This window comes from Saccostrea echinata, unplaced genomic scaffold, assembly GCF_033153115.1.
Source record: "Saccostrea echinata isolate AGI-Se365-2 ecotype Australia unplaced genomic scaffold, CSIRO_AGI_Sech_v1 ptg000056l, whole genome shotgun sequence".
NCBI classification, from domain to species: Eukaryota; Metazoa; Mollusca; class Bivalvia; order Ostreida; family Ostreidae; genus Saccostrea; species Saccostrea echinata.
The window spans coordinates 10950644-10974284 of NW_026889805.1; the positions used below are offsets into that span (position 1 = coordinate 10950644).

At 31.6% G+C, this 23641-nt stretch overlaps 1 protein-coding gene across 1 annotated transcript; it reads right to left on the reverse strand.

Moving 5' to 3' along the window:
- Positions 1-7410: 7410 nt before the first annotated feature.
- LOC133173187 (uncharacterized) lies at positions 7411-23638 on the reverse strand. Its single transcript, XM_061308139.1, has 17 exons — positions 23384-23638; positions 21447-21496; positions 20197-20383; positions 17722-17761; positions 16773-16838; positions 15431-15497; positions 15229-15309; positions 14740-14817; positions 11359-11428; positions 11074-11138; positions 10638-10704; positions 10497-10545; positions 10282-10353; positions 9942-10015; positions 9581-9732; positions 9313-9372; positions 7411-8320 (listed from the first exon to the last, which is right to left on the reverse strand). The coding sequence occupies exons 1-17, from the start codon at positions 23501-23503 to the stop codon at positions 8182-8184; spliced, it is 1437 nt and encodes a 478-aa protein (XP_061164123.1). The 5' UTR covers positions 23504-23638; the 3' UTR covers positions 7411-8181.
- Positions 23639-23641: the final 3 nt, after the last annotated feature.

The following is a 23641-nucleotide window of genomic DNA, read 5'->3' on the forward strand; positions in this document are numbered from 1 at the left end:
CCTAAAACCACTATGTAAGTCTTTTTATATTATTTTTGAGCTATATTTTCACTTTATTTGAACGTATTTTATAAAGTTTCTATTTAGATAAAAAGTTTTTCTTAGGTAAAAACATTCTCTAAAGTATGGCATGTCATTTTGGTCACTAAATTTTGTAATACTTTTTTTTAACTTGTGTTTAAATACTTTATCTGTTTGAACTATTTTTTTTTTGTACTTTATTTGTAACCATTTGTTTATATTTTTTGTAGCTTTTTACTGCAAACAAACTCGCGCACTCATACTGTGTACACTCATGACCCACACAACATGAAGAATAAATTTATTTCGTGTGACTTTGACTTCTCATGTGTTGTACAATGTCGATGGTTAGCTATCTGCCTGCACAAGGCAGAATACCTGGAGACGGTGAGATCTATCATTTTTTAGATGAGATATTGTTTTTCTTGAGAGACCTATTTTTCTGAGACCTTTGTAATTCGTAATTTTACTAAATGCATTACCAACATTTGTAATTATTTCCTTTCCATTATGCTTTTCTTTTCTCAATTCATTCTATTCATTTTTATTTACCAAGCACTAATTCCACTACATAATTCAGGTTTTCTTTTCAAAGAAATTCAAATATGAAAGCACAAAATTAAAAGAAAATTACTGAATCAGAAAGAAAAAAATGTTTTCGAACAGCAGCAATTACTTATTATATTTTTAATTGAAATCGTAACTCCCACTAAATGACTAATATTCCTTTATAAAGTTATCAGACTGCTCCTATCAAATTATGCCCTGCTGAAATTTTGTGCATTTTAATTATAAATTAAATTTCTTCATGAAAAATCATGAAAATTGAGGACAGATTGAGTCAGCAGAGGGATAGTGAACCTTAAGATGTATATATTATTTTTTTAAGATAACTCCCTGCTTTCTATTTTTTTGGTTGGTTTTTTTTATTGGTTTTTTTTTTCATTATGATTTTTATATAAATACAAACGTGTCTCTCTCACAAATCAATTTAGGGGTTATTTCCGAGGTATCGGACCTATAAAAGCTTTAAGTTCTTTAGTTCAAGAGTCATAGACAGGTTAATGTGGCAGATGTCTGAACTTAATCAATGAAGAGACAGTTCATTAATTTTGCAACCATGTATCAGTGAAGAGTTGAAATAAGCTGGGGCATCCGGCACTTACGTCCAAACAATACTCACAAGAAACTCTCTCTCTGGTTTGATATATCCGTGTCTCAGCCAGGAAGAATAACTCTTAAAATTTATTATTTAAGGACATACGCAACGTAGTCGCCCGCGTGGCGCAGTGGTTAGAGCGTTTGCTCTAGAGTCGCGGCGTAAGGAGTTGATCCTTACGTCGCGGGTTCGAATCCCACTGTGGGACGTGGAGACCGGTCCTTCGATGAGACCGTATAAACCGAGGTTCCGTGTCGCAGTAGGTGCTGGCACGAAAAAGATCCCTCACTGCTCAATGGCCCAAAGTGCCGAGTATAGGTCAAAATTTGCAGCTCTCCACCGGCAAGTGGTGGCGTCTCCATATCAGTAAAAAATTCTCAAGAGGGACATTAAAAAACAATAAACAAACAAAAACATATGCAACGTACCTTACCTACTGATAATTTTTCAAGATATTCTTAATTTAAGATTATAGTGCCATCAGATGTTCGTACACAAAAAATCAGCATGCATTACCAGGGGTTTTGAAAAGATGCCAATTGATGAAAATTCTTGTATAATTCAAAGAAAAATATACAAAAATTACTAAACGTATGTGGGTGAATTCAAAAAAAATGACCAAACGCATATTTATCAACCCACACTAAAAATACAGGCAATGAAAATAGATTTCTATGTCTCAGCACATGTCTTTAGATAGTGTCTAAATACCTGCCAAATATCTCGTTGATATCTCAATTAACAAAAAAGTTATGCCCCAAAATGATGCTAAAATTGTCAGGAGTGCAACACCTTTTTGTGACATTTTGAAATTTCAATATTTTTTGGAGATCTGTGAAATAAATGATAATGCTTTATGTTGAAAATAAAGACTTTCCTGATGATATTCAAAGTATTGAGCTTTAAATGTGGGCTGTAGTAACTTTTGTTTAATCAAGTTGTTGTCATGGCTGATGTTTAAAAAAATGTCATACCATGTCAGGAGTGCAACAGAAAAAATGTAGTGTTGCCAAAAAAACATCAATTGTAAAATTCTGAAAGAAAATAAAGACAAAAAAGAATTTTCGAAGTGTAAAACAATAACTGATAGACATTTTAAAACTTAAAAATGTTATATAAATCACAAGCAGCATTAATTAGAGTCAAGTATATGTGCATACCCAATAATGTCAGGAGTGCAACATTTGATGTTTTGCTCCCAAGCATGAAAAAACTATTATCTTTATATGATTTTCTGATTTTTATTTTGGAAAAGAAAGACACAAAGAACATTTTTACCAAATAGATTTATCAATTACAGGATATGTCTGTGCTTCAGATCCATATTTCTATGGTCAGGAGTGCAACACATTTTTTTTAAAGATTCAAGTTGTGTGACAAAAACACTTCTATTCATGCTTAGACGTATTCATTAATTAATAATGATCTTTTTGTATAATTTAATACTAAATTATTGACAGTTTTATTATTAAAATCCTTCCTTTTTCAATTTTATCAATTCAGATGTGTTTTTGTCTTTTTTTTTGATTTTTTTAATGAATGTTAAAAATAAACACACTAAAACATTGTCATAAAATTCAAGTAATTCCTCCTCAACTTCACTGAAACAACAGAACAAGTTCCTATGTGATTTTCACTTCACAATTCTACTTTAAAGGTCCCAATACTTTTGGTCAGGAGTGCAACAAATATGTTGGAATTATAAATCATCCAATAAGAATAAAAATAAAGAAAAAATGATGAGTAGAATTTTTCTGGTGGGTTACTGTGTTTGTCCTCTAAAGGAAAATATGCTATAAAATATACTTTATCTTCTAAATATACATTTAAGCTAGTTTTTTGGCATAAATAGAGAATAATTCCAGATAGAATATGAATTTCAAATACTTTCATCCATTTTAATTATGAAGTATTGGACTATAAATATTGCACAATTTCATTACCACTTCATGTTGCCAACACTTTATGAATTTTTGTGTTCTACGATTTTAATTTTAAATTTTACTGCAGTCTGGAGTGCAACAAAACTGCTTTATAATTACCAATGCTTTTTAATTATCTTTACTAAAAAAATGAGTTGAAAAAAATGTTTGATACTATTTGATGTTCAAAACACTATGTCTATCAACAAATTACAGAAATTTTCTTGTCAATTCAGGGAATAGTTTTCATCATTTCACATATAGTTTTAGATACAATTTATGTATATTACACTTTGCAAATAATCATGTGTTAAGGTCTTCAAAATATGAAAAACCTGCCGTAAACGATCAAAAATATCAAAATGACAAATTAATTTACAAAGTAAGAATGGGTTATTGTGTGTTATAATTTTTAAAACAATGTTAAATAAAATACATATCAGATGTCAGGAGTGCAACACAATAATGTAACATAGGGTCACTTCAAAATCTAGTATTTTTTTAAGAGAACTTGTATATAAAAATTCTTCTTTGGCTTAGATTTAAAGAATTGGCTTGAACGGACAAAAAAGTGAAATTTGGGGAATTTTATTGCTTCATATTTTTTTCTTATTAAAACTTTTCAAACCAGAATTGAAAAAATAATGTAAAATAACAATCAAAAAGCCAATTTTTTTGTCACACATACAAGAGAAGATACTCAATAAAGGTCTAGATTTGATCATTTATACCTCTTTTACCATTTTGAAGCATAAAAAACTATAATTTCTTGTGATTATGTATTTTAGAAAGTCTTTTAAGGTGTAATGATATTTTCTTCTTTCAAAAGAAATTTTACTAATAAAAATTCTGAAACTTTTTAATCCAATTGTCTATTCTATTGCCACTTCAGGATTTTAAACTAGAATGCATGTGCAATATGATGATATAAGTGAAAAATATGTTAGAAGTAGTTGAATTTTTCCAAAAAAATTCAGTTTGGTGGTCATTTTTTTTGAATTCACCCATGTTCTAGATGTTTTGTTCATCCAAATTAATATTTTAGAAGTCTACAACAGCATATATAAACATTAAAATGTAACACACAGTTCCTTTACGTATCGGAACTCTTCAACTCTAGTGAAAAAGACAATAATTAAAGTTCAAACTACGTTGCGTATGTCCTTAATATTAAAAAAAAGTCTCAAAATAAAGCTTGAACTTGAAATCTTTTCCTGCGACAATTTTCATTTCATGTATCTCAATATTTTTCAAGGTTCTTTGAAGCCTAAGAAACTTTCTTGTAAAAAGTTGACATTTGTATCTCGTACATTAAAGTAAAATAATACATTTTTATACAAATCAAATCCCCGTTAACATACCCTTAGATACGAATTAATGCTGATTAGCATATGAAATTATAAGCGATATGTGATGTCCTCCAATGATACTTACTTAATTACTTACTTAGGCCTCTTCATGCCAGGTGGCACATAAGGCAGCCACACAGTCTCTCCACCCAGTCCTATCCTTTCCTTTTGTTTCTATTGCCTTCCATGTCAACCCTATCTCTTTCAGCTCGTTCTCAGATTTTCTTCGCCATGTTGTTTTTGGCCTGCCCCTTTTTCTCTTGCCATCGGCAGTCCAGAAAATGCTTTCTCTGGTGATGTTGTGCTGGTCTTTTCTGAGCACATGGCCGACCCATCTCCACTTCCTTCTTACAATTTCCACAACAATGTCTTCTTGTCCGGACATCTCTGAGGTCGTTGTTAGACACTACATTTGGCCATCTGATCTTAAATATGGTCCGTAGGCATCGATTCACAAACACTCTCAGTTTCCTTGCGTGGTCTTTTCGGAGCTTCCAGCATTCTGATCCATATAGTAATATTGATTTTACAGTTGCTCCAATGATAGCACAAGCTTTTTTTACACTACAGTATGTGTTTCCTATATATTCCTATGTAAAACGTTGATCCCCTGTTGTGGCCCCGCCCTTACCCCGGGGGACATGATTTGAACAAACTTTAATCTACAGTATGTAATTAAGCTTTCACATCTATCCCAGTGGTTCTTGAGAAGATTTTAAAGATGCCATCAAGTTTTCACGAATCCTTATTCCCCCTTGAAAAAAGGCGTGACACTTCCTTGAAAGAAATTTAAATCCCATTTACCCAAGGATGCTTTGAGGTAATTTTCGTTGAAATTGGCCCAGTGGTTCTGAAGAAGAAGTCGAAAATGTGAAAAGTTAACAGACAACACACGACAGAGAGATGCCGGACAAGCTCACGAGTCTACTTCCAGTCGCTCCTTGGTATTTCTCAAAAAATGCCTCATTTTTTAACATTGACCAATATTTTCTTTATTGACAAAATATAACAAGTAACAGAACTAGTTCGATTGATTGATTGATTATATGTTGTTTTATGTCCCATTCAAGAATTTTTTCACTCATATAGAGACGTCACCATATACTGGTGAAGGGCTTCAAATTTAGACCTTTACTCGGCACTCTATTAGATAGACTAAATATGCTTAAACAGTCAACTTAAAACGAGTTATCAATCCTTAAGCTATATTCTTAAATGAATAGAATGATTTAAAGATGACATTACTGACAATTTAATTTTTTCGGGGGGGGGGGGGGGGGGGGGGTCATGAACTTTGAAAACTAAGATATACATTTATATAGCAGGGGATTTTCCTCACCTTGAACGCCCCCATTCTTTAGTGAACATTTTAAAAACTTAACTGAATTTGGGCATATAGCTCTTCAGGTCTTTTACCAGCCATAACTCAAAAATGTACAACACTGAAGCAGACTATGGTCCATATTCAAATTTATTTGCAAAACAACATTTTAGATTACCCTCCATAATATAAATAAATCAATATTTTCAATCTAAAAAAATATATATATCAGACAATAACTCTAGAGAAGCTGTATAATCTAATACAAAACAAAATCTGGAGAGAATTAATCTAAGTTATCATTGTTTTTCTAATTGTTGATGTCATAAAAGGTACGTTTCTTTTCAGAGATATGCTGATAAAAAAAACATTAAAACTATACAGTAAATGTGGAAATTTTCAAAAGGGGGTAATTTATGCCAAATACATGCTAACATAGCATTGCTTATAAACATAGATTTATATCCAATTTTAATACATTTATATTTACATAATACCATAAATAACCCTTGCAATTAATGTTCTTGTTTCCATTTCACATACTATATTCACATTTCCAGTAATTCTGAAAATTCAGAGTAGAAATATAAGAAAGCAAAACCATCACACCTGGTCTGGTCTGTTCATGTTCAATGATGTGTATAGTATCAGCAAATCAAACATACCTGGTAAAACCTGAATACAAACAATAACAGCGTGCATGCCCAAGTTTACTAATACAAGTGTTTGTTGTAAGATTATAAAGAATGTCATAATCACTGAATATCAAAAGCATTCATGTAAGTTCAATTCATTAAATTGAAGTTATTTTTCAAATAGATAGATAAATTAAAATTGTACACAAAAATGACATTGCAGATGTGTCTATCCCCTCTTAAATACTATAACCATATATCAGCAATGCAACTCTACACTGAAAAAACTCTATGGCATTCTGAATTAGACAACTTAATTATCTCTTGTATTTGAAGAAAGTTAATATAAGTTTTCTTCATTATACGCAAATTTTTGGAATACACAACACCTGGATTAGACAATTAGATTTCAATAATAGACAAAGTTTACTGTATATTAAAAATACCAAGGATTAATATTTATTACCTAAAATACTTGTATTTCAAAATCCGTTGTAACAGAATTTTATGCATTATAACACAACATATGACTTCTGGAATTCAGCTGCATATTTCTATATTACATCTAATGTACCCCATGTAATCCAATAAAGACATACAGGAAATATAATGTATCAATTTCCTATCAATATATCAAATAACAATGCAACTCAAACACTGGGTGACCCCTGAAAGACTTGGTCCTAAATAATAAATGTACATTAAGTTTATAATATTAAGTAAACAAATTATCATACTGAACATTTAATATATTAGAATGTGACGATTATAACATAAGTAACCATTTGTGATTTTTTTTTATACTGATGTACATTGTGTGTATATTGTCTTTTCAATATAATCATTTGCAATGAACAATTCACTTAGTTTATATTATATCACTTAATATAAGTGAAGTGTAATATTCAGTACAAGTGAAAATAAGAATAGTGAAATACATAATTTACAAATGTATTTCTTTGAATCCAAATCAAATAACAATTTTTGATGATATGATATTTTAACCTAACAATGTTCAGAGATTTCTTTGTTTGATCTTAAAAAACTAAATATCAATTAAAAAATATTATTCATAATGATGATACTATAATAAAACCCCAGTCCATTCCCTTTTACCTTCAACAAAATTCAAAGAAAAATAATTTCATGTGAACACTTTTTCCCAAATATATATTTGGCCCCTTTCACTGAATATCAATCATTTAATTATCTTAAATTCATGGCACTTATTTAATGCAAAGACTTACAAAATCGTCTTCTACAATTTCTTAATGTTCTACAAACATCAATTTAAAGATGAAATTTAGTGGAAAATAAACCTCAAGACAACAGATACAATATTGATCAGTCAGCAACTTCTCTCAGTCCCCCTACACTGCCTAAAGAAACCCACTCTCTGGTTTCTAATTGTCTTTCATAGACATAATATTTTAAGCATTAATTCATAAACCTACTGATCTTCTTCTGAGGAGAGTCAGAAGTATACAAATTTCTTATAATACTGGCATCTATAAACAGACAAACATTTAGATAACTGACCTAATCAAATTAAATGTTATTTCATTTTGAAAATCAAAAGCAGACATAAGATAACTGAGTAGTAAGACTAGACAGCTCAAACAATATAATATTTTTATCAATATGCTACAAAATGAAACTTGGATACAAAAAAAAACACAAAGCATCATTGAATATCCCCAAAAACTTCAAATATGTACAAAATAAAGTATGCATAGCATGTATAAAACTAGTGACCTTGACCTGAAGGTCACTCCTATACAGACTGGTCAACAGTAGAGTTGATGAAAGATGTCAAAGTTTTGGTCAGGTTCTGGTTGGATACCACTATATCATGTGGTTCACTACCTGCACTGTGTAGTCTTTGTAAGGCATCAATAGTTCCTATCACTGCCCTGAAAGGAGAATAAGACAATAACATCTGATAAATGTGTAATATTAAGTTAACTTCGTTAGCAACAAAACAAACCATCCAAATTAAATTTCAAATTACATGTACACTTCTTAAATGAAACCAATTAAGACAAAATGGCTAGATTTCCAAGTATTTCCAGTTTGATGACATTAAATTACACACTGTAACTGCTGTGATCAGTAAATCTATGGAACAGAGAAACTAAACAGAAGAATTTATCTGCAAGTAATAAACCAAGGTAAGAGATCAAAGTCACATCTAACAATGAAGAAAGTATCCGAAAAACGTCATGCAAACAGTAGTAAAAATCTAATCCAGATTTTCTTGTTGTGTGATGTTTAAACATTGATGATAAAAAAACAAAGCTGAACAAGAATTTAATAATATTCAAAGTCAAAGATGCTGCCAACTCTGGTATCCTAATCATTTTAACTGATTTACTTTTTCATTTATGAGAAAGTAAAAGACAAAAAATCATAACAAGTCATTTAAACTGAGGTAAACAAAACTGTTGATGCAGTCAGATATCATCAGTTTATAGACTGATTGTGATTCACAACAAGGTCATAAAGCTTAAAGGTAAAAAGAAAATCAAGATATTTACTGTACTCATTACTATTTCAATCATAGGTTATCAAAGATTATTAAGCTCACCTTGACGATTTTTATCTATAAGTAGGCAAAGTCTCAAAGAAAATAAAGTCTCAGTAAGATCTATCAGTTCTACATGTATTTATATTCATAATAACGCCTTTCCTCCAAATATTAAGAAAACATATCAGTTACAGTATCTTAATCAAGGCAGTTAACAGTGGGGTCCCGTTATTATGGTGATGGTTTTATAAAATAGAATGCTTATTGTGTAAGCTCTTGCTAAAAGAATTCTTTTGTTTTTTTTTTCTATGAGTATCTAAACAAATTGACCAGAGTTTCAATTCTAATACATTATACAACATGAATTACAATACACACCCCACAATTCCTAGGAACACCAATGTCCAATCTACAATGACTTGGTATATACTGAGATTTCTGAAGAAAAAAATGACATAATAAAAGATAAACATTTTCAGTGAGTGCTTACATGCATCCACTAGTACAGTGTACAAGACTCATTTTAATTTTTTGTTCTTATAGTACTAGATGTAGTTTAACCAGAATGGTACATACATTGTATTATGGAACTTTTAATTTGATGATGAAATGTAATGTAGATAGAAGCCATACCTCCCTCACTTACCCTTTAAATATACACATGTGAAAGAGTCCTGGCAGAGTAAAGGCTAACATTGTACAACATGTAGCACCAACTAAGGCCATGAGATTGGCAAAGTTAGGTATGATTAACACAATACAGCCTGTCATAAAAACTGTAAATACTCTCAGGAGGTTCTGAAAAAAAGAAAATTCTGATATTAAGAAAAATACCTCTATATGATGTCATCATAGATCCAATTCTAACACAAACACAATGCAGTAAAACTTGTCTAATCTGGTAATTTACTGAAAGGGACTAAAACTTTACATTGTAATAGGCAAGATTTCGGAATACACAATATACAGATAAGTTTGACTGTATCATTATGATTATTATTACTTACCCCTTTTAATATTTTCTTATGAGCATCAACAATCAGATAGTTCTCTAATAGCTTCATCACAGGAAACATCATTACTGAAAAAAATTGGATATGTTCACTTGTAGAAGTATCTTTAAATGTTTGTTAGAATTTTCTTCCTTTGAAATACATCTCGGGTTTCTTTGCTTATTTCCAGACAAAACCAACATTTAATGAATCATGTTTAGTTTTTAAGAATGATTCTTGAAATTATTATCAACCATCTCAGACATATTCAGTCTTGAAAATACTTTAACTTGTAGAAAATACTTTAATTTACAGTTAACAAGAACATGCAAGTTTTAACACATTGTCGGCTTACCTGGGTAAGTAAAAAATAAGGCAAGGCAGAGGAAGGACTTGACAATCATGGCGAAATCCATCCCTGATTCACCTGGAATAATGAAGATTGGTAATGGGGGATAGTATTTTAAAATTACATATGTAACATTAAAACAAATAAACCTTAAAAAAATGTTTGTTGTGTGAGAACCTGGGAATTGTAAAGGAGATATTGACACACAGAAAATACCTCACCTTTTGGCAAATTCAATGTTATTATGGCATTAGTTTCTGGTCCAAATGACTACAAAAGATACAAAATTTAAAATCAATTCCTTATTTTGTAGCAATCAGCAATATTTTTGCTTATTTCATGCTGCTAAATCTTTAACTTACCAAGTATCCAGCTGATCCAAATGATATATATAAACTTGTGACAATAACCATGGTACCAATAAAATATCTGTAATAAACAAAAATTAGAAAGATGAATATCCTAAAGATTTATTCTTAAGATTTGCCATGGTTAAGACATTTCTAATAAAAATGTGTTTCTATCAATATAATGCTTTGAAATATTTTATAAAATAGTTGAACGCTGTTTGACAAAAAAAAATTATAGAGTAAAATCCTTTACTTTTCTGTCTATACAGACTCTGGTTCAAGCAATTAAAAAAAAAAATGATTTTTGGCAGTTTAACATGAGGAATGAGCTTCTATCTTATCTGTATTTCAAATAAACCTGTGGGACAATTTGAGAAAAATATTACACTATAAATTGACCTTGTCCAAATTTGACCCCAAAACTCTCCTGTGCATCTTCTATACTGACCTTCTGAACTTGTATCTGATGTCTGCTGCCAGTGAACCTTCTAGAGACAAAATCATACCAGCACCCTGGTCAAAGTAAAAGGAAAAACCCTATAATAGGCTGAAGGCTTACTTCATGGAATAATTATTTCAAATTGTAGATGCCAGTAAAAAGAACACTTAAATATCGTTCGAGATTTCCTTGCTTCAGTGTACATGTACTTAAGGAAGCGGTGTTTGTCACCATTTTACCATGTTCAAATGAGTAATTTTATTGAGCCAAGGCCTTAATAAATAGCACAAGTACCTCATAGCAGTATATGGATATGGCTAAGAAAAATGGTAGTCCCTTTATGGACATGTTCTTTGGATGAATTCTGAAAATATCAAATAAAATCACTTTAAAAATAACACAGTCCAATAATTTTCTCTGTTAATAAATGAGGTTTCATGAAGTCATATTCACATATAAAAACAGTTCTTTAAATTTCAAATATGAAATATTTCTTTTCTATGTAGATTTTTGTGTTTAATTTGGGTGTGAATATACAGACTGAAAATGTGACATATATATATTTACTCTATAATAAAGTTTGCATGCACAGTTATATACAGTGGTGATAAATGAGTTGACTGCATTGATTGTGTATATAATCTGAAGGAATTTTTAGCCACAATAAATACCCTACATGTACTTTGGAAAATGCAAAAAATGTTTGATTTTTTTTTCATATTCAAGTCCTTTTCCCCCTGGACTAGCCTACAAATCAAGAAGATGCTTGTTTCTTGTTGCTAAAATACTTGTATAGTTGTTTATTTTTTTCTTTTCCATTTAAGTCACTTACTGAACTTCAGTATGACATGTATATTATATGAAGGAACATTGTTTAAGATTCAGCATAAATTCGGAGGAAAATGAACATGTGTTGGTAAAAATAAACAACTATACTGTGTATATAATGTGAGGGGACCAAAGCCAGTATTAGGGGAAACAAAAATTTTCTTTGATACCTTCTAGTGCTATAATTAGTGATATAATAAATTCTTACAGTGTTAATACATAACTAAAGCTAGCATCAGAATTAATAGCGATTCTCTGTAACCACTTAAACTTCTTTGCCACGCATGGTCACCGATTTTGATGAAACTTTGCACATTATTACAACTTGACACCAGAAACATATATCAAATAAAATTTCGTTGCTATGTGTCTTGGTTGCCATGGTAACAGCCAGAAAAGTTGGAAAAATTGAGATTTTCAGCTACTTTGAATCTTTATTAAGCCTTAATAAAGACTAAGAATAACAAACAAACAATTCTCACAAAAACCTGACACCTTGTTGCCACTAGTGCTATAAAGAAACTATTTAGAATTTATCTCTAAGTAAGTGGTAACCATGGGTACATTTGGAATACATTTTAGATGCTGAAAAATGCAGAAAAATGCTCAATATTCACTAATGATAGGTGTTAAATGATCAAACTCAATCAACAACCTAAGAAAAAACAATAAAAATATTTGACCTTAAGTAATTAGGTATTGGCAATATTATTCTAAAAATAACTTTCATGGTTGCCATGGTAACACAGTGTTACCATGCTAAATGTGTTGCTAAGATTGGGTAAATGCTACTATCTTCAGGAAAAACAATAAATTTCATGACTGGCACATATACATCCTTAGGACCTTGCAACACTGACAACATAAGAAAAAATGGGATTAATTGTTACTTTGCAGTGTAACCATGGAAACAATGTACCAGTTGTTTAAAGTGATATTTTTTTGCTGCATTAGGAATTTACTTACTTTTTATTCAAGAAACGTATTATTTGACTCACCTTGAATAGTACTTATCTGGTAGAACTAAAGTTGAATATCATATATTGATAACGTTTGTTGAAAAATACAACACTGTTGCTATGGTAACCAAGAAGGGAAAATGTTCGATATTGTTAATTTTATATCAATATTAAACCCTATGTGCCAGCTTTTTGCATCCAGTTAGAGATTAGGTGGCAGTCAAAATTGAAAGTCAGGTTAGTTGTTCATAATTATCAATCATAAAAGTTTTGGGAATCTACATACAAGGGTACGTATCCAAGGAAACAGAATATTTTTCAGATTTTTATGCATATTTTTTCGGCTTATTTCCATAGCAACGCTCTATTTAAAGAATTGAATTTGAGTTTTTTGAAATGTGAAAATTAGGGTCACATGAACGTCTTTAAAAATTGATCATCAGTTATATAAAAATATGCTTTTTAAAAAGAGAGGATTAGATTTAAACACTAATAGAGTAAATTTAAAATCCCTTCTTGGTATTAAAACCATGGCAACCATTGCCAACCTATAAGAAATATCATATTTCTTCCTTGGTATATGTTACAAGAATCTTTTGTTTATTATTTGCTTGCATTTCAACCTATAATTTTTTTTTATTCTTAAGTGTTTGATTTTATAAAATTAAATGAGCAAAATTATTACTTTTGAATACTTTGTTCCCATAGTAACGTATGTAATAGTTGATTTACCAAACATGTTTATCATGCATTTAAGACATCAGGCCTACAACTTTCAGAAACAATCATTGCCACTTGTTTGGTTTGCTGCAAACGTTAACTGTGGGACTCTGAACATGTTGAAAAATGCCATTTTTCAAACTTTAGGACATGTTGCCATGGTGACCATGACACGTAGCAACCAATTTCTGCCTGATTTGAGTTTATGGTATCAAAGACATTTATCATAGAGAGTTTGGAGAAATTCTGAGACTATGCGTGCCACAGCTCCTATATAAAAGTTCAAGTCGTTACAGAGAATGGCTCTTAAAACTTACGAAATTAAACAAGAAAGAATAATATGTCATTTAATAATTATAAAAAGAAAAGTCAGTATAATTATGTAAAGTATGTCTATTAGTGTTGTCCAATAGCACAGACGAAGAAAATGTTATTTCATTACTGCTCAGAAAAAGTAACCAAGTAAACCCCTGCCTACTATAGTTGTTACAAAACCTTGAGATTTTTTTGTCTAAAGCTATTACCTTCTGAAAAACAACAGACTATGTGTTAAAAGCATGACATTGTGAATATTGTGGTTTTATTAATATAAAACTAGATGTTCAAGTGAAGCATGATTCCCCTGAAACTGGACAATTTCAGCCTTTCTGCAATTTGTCTTTGATTTCTGAGAAGCATGTTCAAATGGAGTCTTGGTCTTTACAAAATATGAGGCCAAAGCCTTATATACAGATATACATGTAAGTACAGTATATGGCCATAAGTGAGTCATAATTTTATTTTTCCACTATATATTTCATTGAAAAATGCATTTTTCTAAAATATTATTGCAGAGTTATTTGTTGCTCATTTTTTATGACTAAAACACCATACAATGTGAAATTCTGTGCAGTTTTTAACCTTATTTCCAATAATTTTATCTTTAGGCATAAAAATGCAATTATGACTCACTTAGGCCATATACTGTTGATCTAATTTCATGATCAAAGTAAAATTTTGACAAACCAGCAAATAGACTGACCAAAAAATGTTCCAAGTTCTAAAATGAAACAGTTATGTGGACAATACTTTGAAAAGATGTGACACCAATTTCAATAAATTTAATTTAAAAAAAAAATGTTCTGCTAAACCACTCAGTATTTAAACATGACTTGTAGTTTATACTTACTCAATGTGATGGAAATGTTCAAAATCAAACCAAAACACCACTCCAAAGGCCAAAAGATTTGAACACTGGGCCAGTAAACTGAAACCAAAAAAAAAACCACTAGACCACAAGCTTATTTGTAAATCTAAACATATGTATCTTATGACTCAAAAAATTTAGTGCAAAACCAAAATTATGCCAATTTGCTCTTATAAAGTCAGCTCCTGAAATTTACCATATGACTCTTCTAATATAGTTATCTATATTCAAACTGACCAGCTTTAACACCAATTTTTTTCCAGTTTTTGGACATTTTGTCATCAAATTGCTTCAGAGATTATGTGCTGTAATATTTAGGGTTTTTAACAAAGCATTTAATGACAATATGTTACATTGTAACTTTGCCATACAAGACAAAGTATTACAATCCTCACTTTATTGATCAGGAAAACTTATGCTACATTATGAAGATCAATAAGAGTATTTAATTCCCTACTTTACTGTGAATACCTTGTGAATGCCAGACTTTTAAGTTGCCGTAGTAAAGTTAGTAAACACAATGGAGGTAGGAGTAAAATCAACCAGTGAATTCTGAAATCAAAGATAAAATGTTCAAAATTAATAGTGTATACAAATATCTGTCAGGAAGACATTAAACAAAATGCTTTGTCAAGATCTCTGAAAAATTAAAAAATTTGATATATATACTTACAGTTTTAGTTTAGGGATGTAACTGGATAAGTTTTCTGATATAAATATCAGGTAAGCACAGCAAAACCCTAGATAAAAGTAGAAATAGAAAATAAAAGTAGAAATAGAAAATAAAAGTAGAAATAGAAACTGTGATCATAAAGAGTGTACCTAATTCTGAACCAAATTATAAATACACAGATTACTAAACATACATCTAGAACTTCAGGTCATATTCTATAAACAAAATATAAAACACACTTATTCTTCTCAGCATTGGCTTGCATTCACTTTTTCTAAATTTTTATATCTTACAAAATTGAATGAACAATTCCATTTCATTGAATCCATTGTTCCCATAGCTTACTTAATACTGGTAAAATGCTGATCGAATTAAGGAAAATGTCTTTCTAAAACTTTAAATAGAATAACATCTGTTTATTAATTCATTTTGCTCATAATTCATTTACAGGATATAAATTCTGTTGTAACATATTTAATTGGATAGAAAAATTATTTTGCATCTTATAACCTGTGTTGCCTACATCACAATGACTTATGTCAAAAAAAATGCTTTGATTTTTTATTTTTTTTTGTTTATAATTTGAAGTCATTTTTGAAGAGATTTTTTTTACACTTAATGATAGAAAAATATAAGGAACTAGATGTGTCATTACACCACAGATGTCCCTGCAGGCAGCCAAAATTTCAAAAGCCATATTTATTTTAAATTTGTTTGCACAAATTTTTTTCTAAGTTCATTTTAGGGGCATTATGAACTAAGATAAAAACTATTCAGGCAATGTTTAACAGGGATAACTCTGTCAAAAATCATCAGATCAAGACCAAATTCAGACTAGACCTGTATTTTCTGGTTAAATACCTGCACATGCAATTTCAACCTTATACATACATCCCTACAAGAGTTAGAGAGCGGAAACTGAAAATTAATAATTTTTTTTCTAAGTTCAAAAGCTATATCTCTGACAAAAATCATCAGACCCTGAACAAATTCGAACTTGGCCTGTATTATTTGGTAAAATACCTGCATATTTAATTTCAACCTTATACATACATTCCTACAAAAGTTAGAGAGCAGAAACTGAAAATTTCTTTCTTTTTTTCCTAAGTACAAGAGGGATAACTCTGTCAAAAATCATCAGACCATGACCAAATTCGACCTTGACCTGCGTATTCCTGTAACGTATGTAATTATACGGTCTAACTTGGGTAGCTATTAAATTCACTCCTTAAATGGATAAATCTAAGAAAAGGTCTTTTCAAAAAATTTCAATTTTTGGATTAATCTTACAACTCATAGTGAAAAAAAGCATCACTGATCAACAATTTTTCATCTCACTTACCAGCTTGAGAAATTAAGATGGCTAAATCAACAAAAACTCGTCCAATGTGTCCCAGAGCATGGTGACCTACAAGTCAAAAGATTTCAATAGAATAAATATTTCATTCCTCCTCACAGGAGGATATATATATAAGACTATAAAAGGCCCTCTTTGTACATACTGGTATACATGTAATACATTGTACAAGTCAAAAGATGTTTCATTTCAAGTGATTTAAAAGTACAATTTTTGTACATGAAACATGTTATTTACATGTCATTGTGGTAAAAAACCAAAAATCACTTGAGTAAAAAACTTACAAAAATCAAATACTACCCAATAATCCTGATTCTTATCCTGTTTCTTGCCTAATCAGAAATATTGTATGTTATAGATTAAAACATTTTTTTTTACAGTAGCAATTCGGATCTCATGTGCCAGGAATAATATGTAAACTTTAAAACTTTATAAGTGCCATCATTATTACAAAGACATGTATGCATGCCATTTTCATAATGAAAACTTTTATTTGCATGCAAGATAAATCTTAAAGTTCAACAAATTTCTATTACTCATCATTAGTGTATGTAGTGTATTTCTCACTGCAAACCCATTTTTTATTGCATATTTATGTAGAATGTTTCCTCAGTCAAGAAAATTAATAGTCGCGGATAGATTTCAAACTGACAAATCCAAATAAAAGAGTTGGTTACAGTATACATGGTATACATGTAGAATATAGAAATAAAAGTATAAAATTATAGATAGTAAAAGAGAGGACTGCAGTATCAACTGAAAGGTTGAACTATTCAATCATATTTTCCTCATAATAAGATGTCACATACACATGTATGTTGAAATTTCTACAAATTTCATACTCATTGGCTTATGTACCATGAAAAAAATGGAGAAAATATATATATAGAGAGAGAGAGAGAGAACGAGAACCTTCAACAGTGTTTTTACTTACCAATATCTCCATAGGAAAAGTCCACTGAGAGGCGGGAATTCTGACAAAAAACAAATCATACACCACATAAAAAAACATCTGGATGACTTAGCTCAGTTAGGAATTCAGCAGTCATAATTTACAAATCAAGAAAAATAACATGGTTTGCAAATGAGCTTGTATCATTTAATCAGTGAATCATATAATAAAACATTATTTTTGTTGGTCAATACAATGATTAAGCAACCCTAAATCTACAGAATTCACCTTGCACTTCAGACTCAGTAAAAACTATACTCTTCCAAAAGCTAAAACATCATATTGGCTTCAAAACAGCAATAATTCTATATTATTATATACCCAACTGTTTGTCACTCAGTTTTACTGTTGAATTTACGCAATCACGAGACGATGTGATCCGACGTTCCGGATCACCACACTGTGGTTTTCTGAATCCATATCACCCCTCTCTGAAACTGATGACGTAGTACACAGATAAATGACGTTTTTATTCTCGCGCGTCAAAAAGTTCCTTGACAAAATGGTTTGTTTAATGGATAAAAGTTATGTAATTGATCCAAAAAGTTTTTTCTTTTATCATATTTTGCTAGTTGTTAAGGGATATATAATAAATTTATCTTATTATAACAGTAACTTGATCCAAAGAGCCGTATCACGTCTCGTTGACAGGCGCGGATCATCAGATCAAACTCAACGCTTCGCGTCTCGTTTGATCTGATGATCCGCGCCTGTCAACTTGACGTGATACGGCTCTTCGGATCAAGTTACTGTTATAATAATATATATTTATTAGCTCACCTGAGCCGAAGGCTCAAGTGAGCTTTTCTGATCACATTTTGTCCGTCGTCCGTCCGTCCGTCTGTCTGTCTGTCTGTCTGTCCGTCCGTCTGTAAACTTTTCACATTTTTGACTTCTTCTCAAGAACCACTGGGCCAATTTTGACCAAACTTGGTACAAAGCATTCTTGGGTGAAGGGGAATTTAAATTGTAAAAATGAAGGGCCAAGTCCCCTCACAAGGGGAGATAATCAAGAGAAGACAAAAATAGGGTGGGGTCATTAAAAAATCTTCTTCTCAAGAACCACAGGGCCAGTAAAGCTGAAACTTATATGGAAGCATCCTGGGGTAGTGTAGATTCTAAATTGTTCAAATCATGACCCCCGGGGGTAGGGCGGGGCCACAATGGGGAATCAATGTTTTACATAGAAATATATAGGAAAAATCTTTAAAAATCTTCTTCTCAAGAACCACAGGGCCAGAAAAGCTGAAACTAATGTGGAAGCATCCTGGGGTAGTGTAGATTCTAAATTTTTAAAATCATGACCCCCGGGGGTAGGGCGGGGCCACAATAGGGAATCCAAGTTTTACATTGAAATATATAGAAAAAATCTTTAAAAATCTTCTTCTCAAGAACCATTGGGCCAGAAAAGCTGAAACTAATGTGGAAGCATCTTGGGGTAGTGTAGATTCTAAATTGTTCAAATCATGACCCCAGGGGGTAGGGCGGGGCCACAATGGGGAATCCAAGTTTTACATTGAAATATATAGAAAAAATCTTTAAAAATCTTCTTCTCAAGAACCACTGGGCCAGAAAAGCTGAAACTAATGTGGAAGCATCTTGGGGTAGTGTAGATTCTAAATTGTTAAAATCATGACCCCCGGGGGTAGGGCGGGGCCACAATAGGGAATCCAAGTTTTACATTGAAATATATAGAAACAATCTTTAAAAATCTTCTCAAGAACCACTGGGCCAGAAAAGCTGAAACTAGTGTGGAAGCATCTTGGGGTAGTGTAGATTCTAAATTGTTAAAATCATGACCCCTGGGATAGGATGGGACCACAATAGGTGTATTACATGGGGGAAAGTCTGGTGAAGAACAGCAGGGCCAAAGTTACTCAGGTGAGCGTTGTGGCCCATGGGCCTCTTGTTATATACCCAACTGTTTGTCACTCAGTTTTACTGTTGAATTTATGCAATTTATGACGGTGTGATCCGACGTTCCGGATCACCACACTGTGGATTTCTGAATCCATATCACCCCTCTCTGAAACTGATGACGTAGTACACAGATAAATGACGTTTTTATTCTCGCGCTTCAAAAAGTTCCTTGAAAAAATGGTTTGTTTAATGTATAAAAGTTATGTAATTTATCCAAAAAGTTACCTTTTATTACATTTTGCTAGTTGTAAAGGGGTATATAATAAATTTATCATTATAACAGTAACTTGATCCAAAGAGCCGTATCACGTCTTGTTGACAGGCGCGGATCATCAGATCAAACTCGACGCTTCGCGTCTCGTTTGATCTGATGATCCGCGCCTGTCAACTTGACGTGATACGGCTCTTCGGATCAAGTCACTGTTATAATAATATATATATATTTGGAATTAATTTTCACATCTATCAAAAATTTTCTTTTTTAATGCATGAACATTTAAATACACATCGTACTATTAGATAATGATAAATATATACCTTATGCCCCTTGTCAGCCTCAGGCTCATCCTCTGCTAATAAGGTCATGACCTCTTCTTTGTCCTTGACCTTGATTTGAAGGCCATCCTCTATAGCCTCTGTGTCATCAGTAAATGTTTTGGGTTGGATTCTGTTTTCCTTGATCAGCTGATATTTACAGTCGACTATGAGAAGCATGGCTTTCACACTGAAGAAAATTATTCATTTCTGTAATAATCATTCCATTTCAAAAAAATATTTATTCATAAACTACATGTATATGTATAGTTTATTCATTTCACAACTGGTGACTGTTATTGATGGCTTGTTAAATTTTGGTAATTCCCATTAATGTTAGTATATTATGATATGAAAATTTGCACTCTTCATGTGATTTTTAATGAGACTCATGTTATCAAACTCTTTTCCTTTAGATGCCAAGATTTAATACACTGGCCATGTCCTTAAAGTGTTTGCTTGGCTGACCATTAGAGTGTTTTATAAGAATTGGAGTGCAATCTAAAACTAGATAATTAGGGGTCCAAATATTCCATTCATGCTTTGTATCATACGATTGTTAGACTTGTAATGAATTAAAATTTTCAAATCTATCATCATAATTCAGATCAGATTTTCCTATAAATAAATAATCCAGGTAAAAGCAGGTGTAAATGAGAATAGAGTTATTTTCAACATGTAAATCAGTTTTATCAATTCCAAGTTGGTTGTAGATAATATTAAGACTTATGCGTGATGATATAATTGATGGTAAAATCACAATTTATTGTCAATTTTAGAGGTTTAATTCCCTAGAAATCCATACATTGCAGCACTAATTCAATGCATGTGTCAATCCCGCTCATTTATTTTCTAACTTGTGTGATGTAACATGATTTCTATGCTAGCCTAGTGACTATGAAGCCCTGGATAACAAGAGTTAATTCATATAGTGCATTCAATAAACTTTGATATCTAGCCTAGCAGCTAGCCTTGCTGTAACAATCTTGATATCTAGCCTAGCAGCTAGCCTTGCTGTAACAATCTTGATATCTAGCCTAGCAGCAAGCCTTGCTGTAACAATCTTGATATCTAGCCTAGCAGCTAGCCTTGCTGTAACAATCTTGATATCTAGCCTAGCAGCTAGCCTTGCTGCAACAATCTTGATATCTAGCCTAGCAGCTAGCCTTGCTGTAACAATCTTGATATCTAGCCTAGCAGCTAGCCTTGCTGTAACAATCTTGAAGGATTTTAGTCCTGATCAGTTGTATTACCTGATGATTCCCACCAACGTCATGACAACCACTCCTTCTAATATTCCTGCCTACAATAGAAATGTCATTATGAGTTGACACACTCCTTCTAATATTCCTGCCTACAGTAGAAATGTCATTATCAGTTGACACACTCCGTCTAATATTCCTGCCTACAATAGAAATGTCATTATGAGTTGACACACTCCGTCTAATATTCCTGCCTACAATAGAAATGTCATTATCAGTTGACACACTCCGTCTAATATTCCTGCCTACAATAGAAATGTCACTATCAGTTGACACACTCCGTCTAATATTCCTGCCTACAATAGAAATGTCATTATCAGTTGACACACTCCTAATATTCCTGCCTACAATAGAAATGTCATTTGGTTTGGGTTTCTTCCCCTAACAGAGGGTTGAAAGGGAATACCAGAATAACCAGGGGATTATGTCATTATAAGTGGGGAAATTCCCCTGGTCTTAAGGACAACCCTGAATTACCCAAAACATTCCAATCATTTGTAAAATAATCATATGAATAAGGGCCACTGGGCACAATTCCTTCAAGCTTATTAATTGTTGTTGATAAATCAATATCCATGCATTTATTTGAACAATTAAGCAGTACAGTAAGTAACTATAGCAGGTTTGGACCATGCAATCACTCCCAAAAGTATATAATTGCCCATTTGTGGTTAATAATTCCCAATAAATAGTGCAAAAAATAAAAGAGATTTAATTTGTTATCTATAAATATTGTAAATACACTTAGGCCATCTTTAAAAAGTTGTTGCCCTTTCCCGACCAAAAAAAACATTTTCAGTCAGGGGTGAGACTGAAATTCATCATATTTGAAAATGATGATTTCTAGTCATAAATTTGATTTTCAGTAATGACTAAAATTCATCATTTCTTAGAATATTTATGATCAAAAACAGTCAAAGATATTTGGAATTTATTTCAAAATATAGAGTTACCTCTGAAAATAAATATGACCATATTTCATCATTTTTTATCAAATTGGTAGGTCTGGGCACACTTTATTATATCATTAGTTTTACGGGGCGCACTAATTTATTTTGGTTTCAATTGTTTGTCAAGATGTTTCTCTACACATGTGTGTATGGCAGGATAGTGTACTATTATATCTTATTACTGTAGTAAATGTTGGAAGAATTCACTTTGGAATGGAAATATGATGAAAACAAGTCCTATTAACAAAAGTAATAAAAATATGTACATTATGAAGTTAGTAGAAATGACAATAATCATTATCAATCATTTTTCAATATGATGGATTTTAGTCTCACTCCTGACTGTTTTTAACCTCCAGGAAACAATTATTTTTTTATTCATTCCAAAGCTCTCTCATCCCATCATGAACCATTTTAACTTCATATTCGCAAGTGTTTTTGAGTAAAAAAATCCTCCCTACCTACCTACTTACCCAACTTTTTAATCCTGAGTTGGGAGAAAGCAAGCAAACATTTTTTTTAAAGATCAGGCCTTAAGAATATACCTTAAGAAAGGTTTTGGTACACATGTTTCATTTTTGTATTTCTATTGTTTAGGAGATTGATCAGTCCAATGATCCTAATCTTTATGGAGATCAATCTCATAAAATATAGAGATATAGAAAAAGTTTCCTGCTAAAAGTTATTGCATTTATAAAGTTAATTTTATGCGGATTTACAATACTTATACATTGTAGCCAATATTTTTATCTTCATTTTTCGAACTGTAAATTTATATTAAACCGATTTGGGATAAACATGCAATATTATATCCCAAAAGGACTATGATATCTAATTTGGGCAATTGGTCCAAACTAACCAACTAACCTAAACCTGACTAATTGATTAAGTTCACAATTGACAATTAATTGTTATTAATTGTTAATTGGGGGATATCGCAAATAGAAATTTGCATTTGGATTTATATAAAATCATTACCTCTTTAAATGCAAACGGGAGTCCTAAAACACCAGCACCAATAAAGGATATAAAGATGTTGGCAAATATTTTGACGGGGTTCCTAGACCCCGCACCTGATGTTGATCCCCCAACTGTCATGTTTCGCGCAGCTCCAGTTTCTCACAAACAGCCTCTACCTTGTCCGACTCAAATACTTAATCATCGTTTATGGTATCATTCCGCTTAGAATATTTATCTATTTCTTGTATAAAAACATGCTTGGGGAATCTCCTCCTT

Bases quoted from the DNA above. Each gene is read 5' to 3' on its own strand.
- LOC133173187 (XM_061308139.1), bottom strand. From the start codon at position 23,503: ATGACAGTTGGGGGATCAACATCAGGTGCGGGGTCTAGGAACCCCGTC. The intron at 10,546-10,637 runs GTAAGTTAAAGA...TATCTTTTGTAG, and splicing joins TTGGATCAGCTGGATACTTG to TCATTTGGACCAGAAACTAA. The intron at 9,733-9,941 runs GTAAGTAATAAT...TCTTTTTTTCAG, and splicing joins ATAAGAAAATATTAAAAGGG to AACCTCCTGAGAGTATTTAC.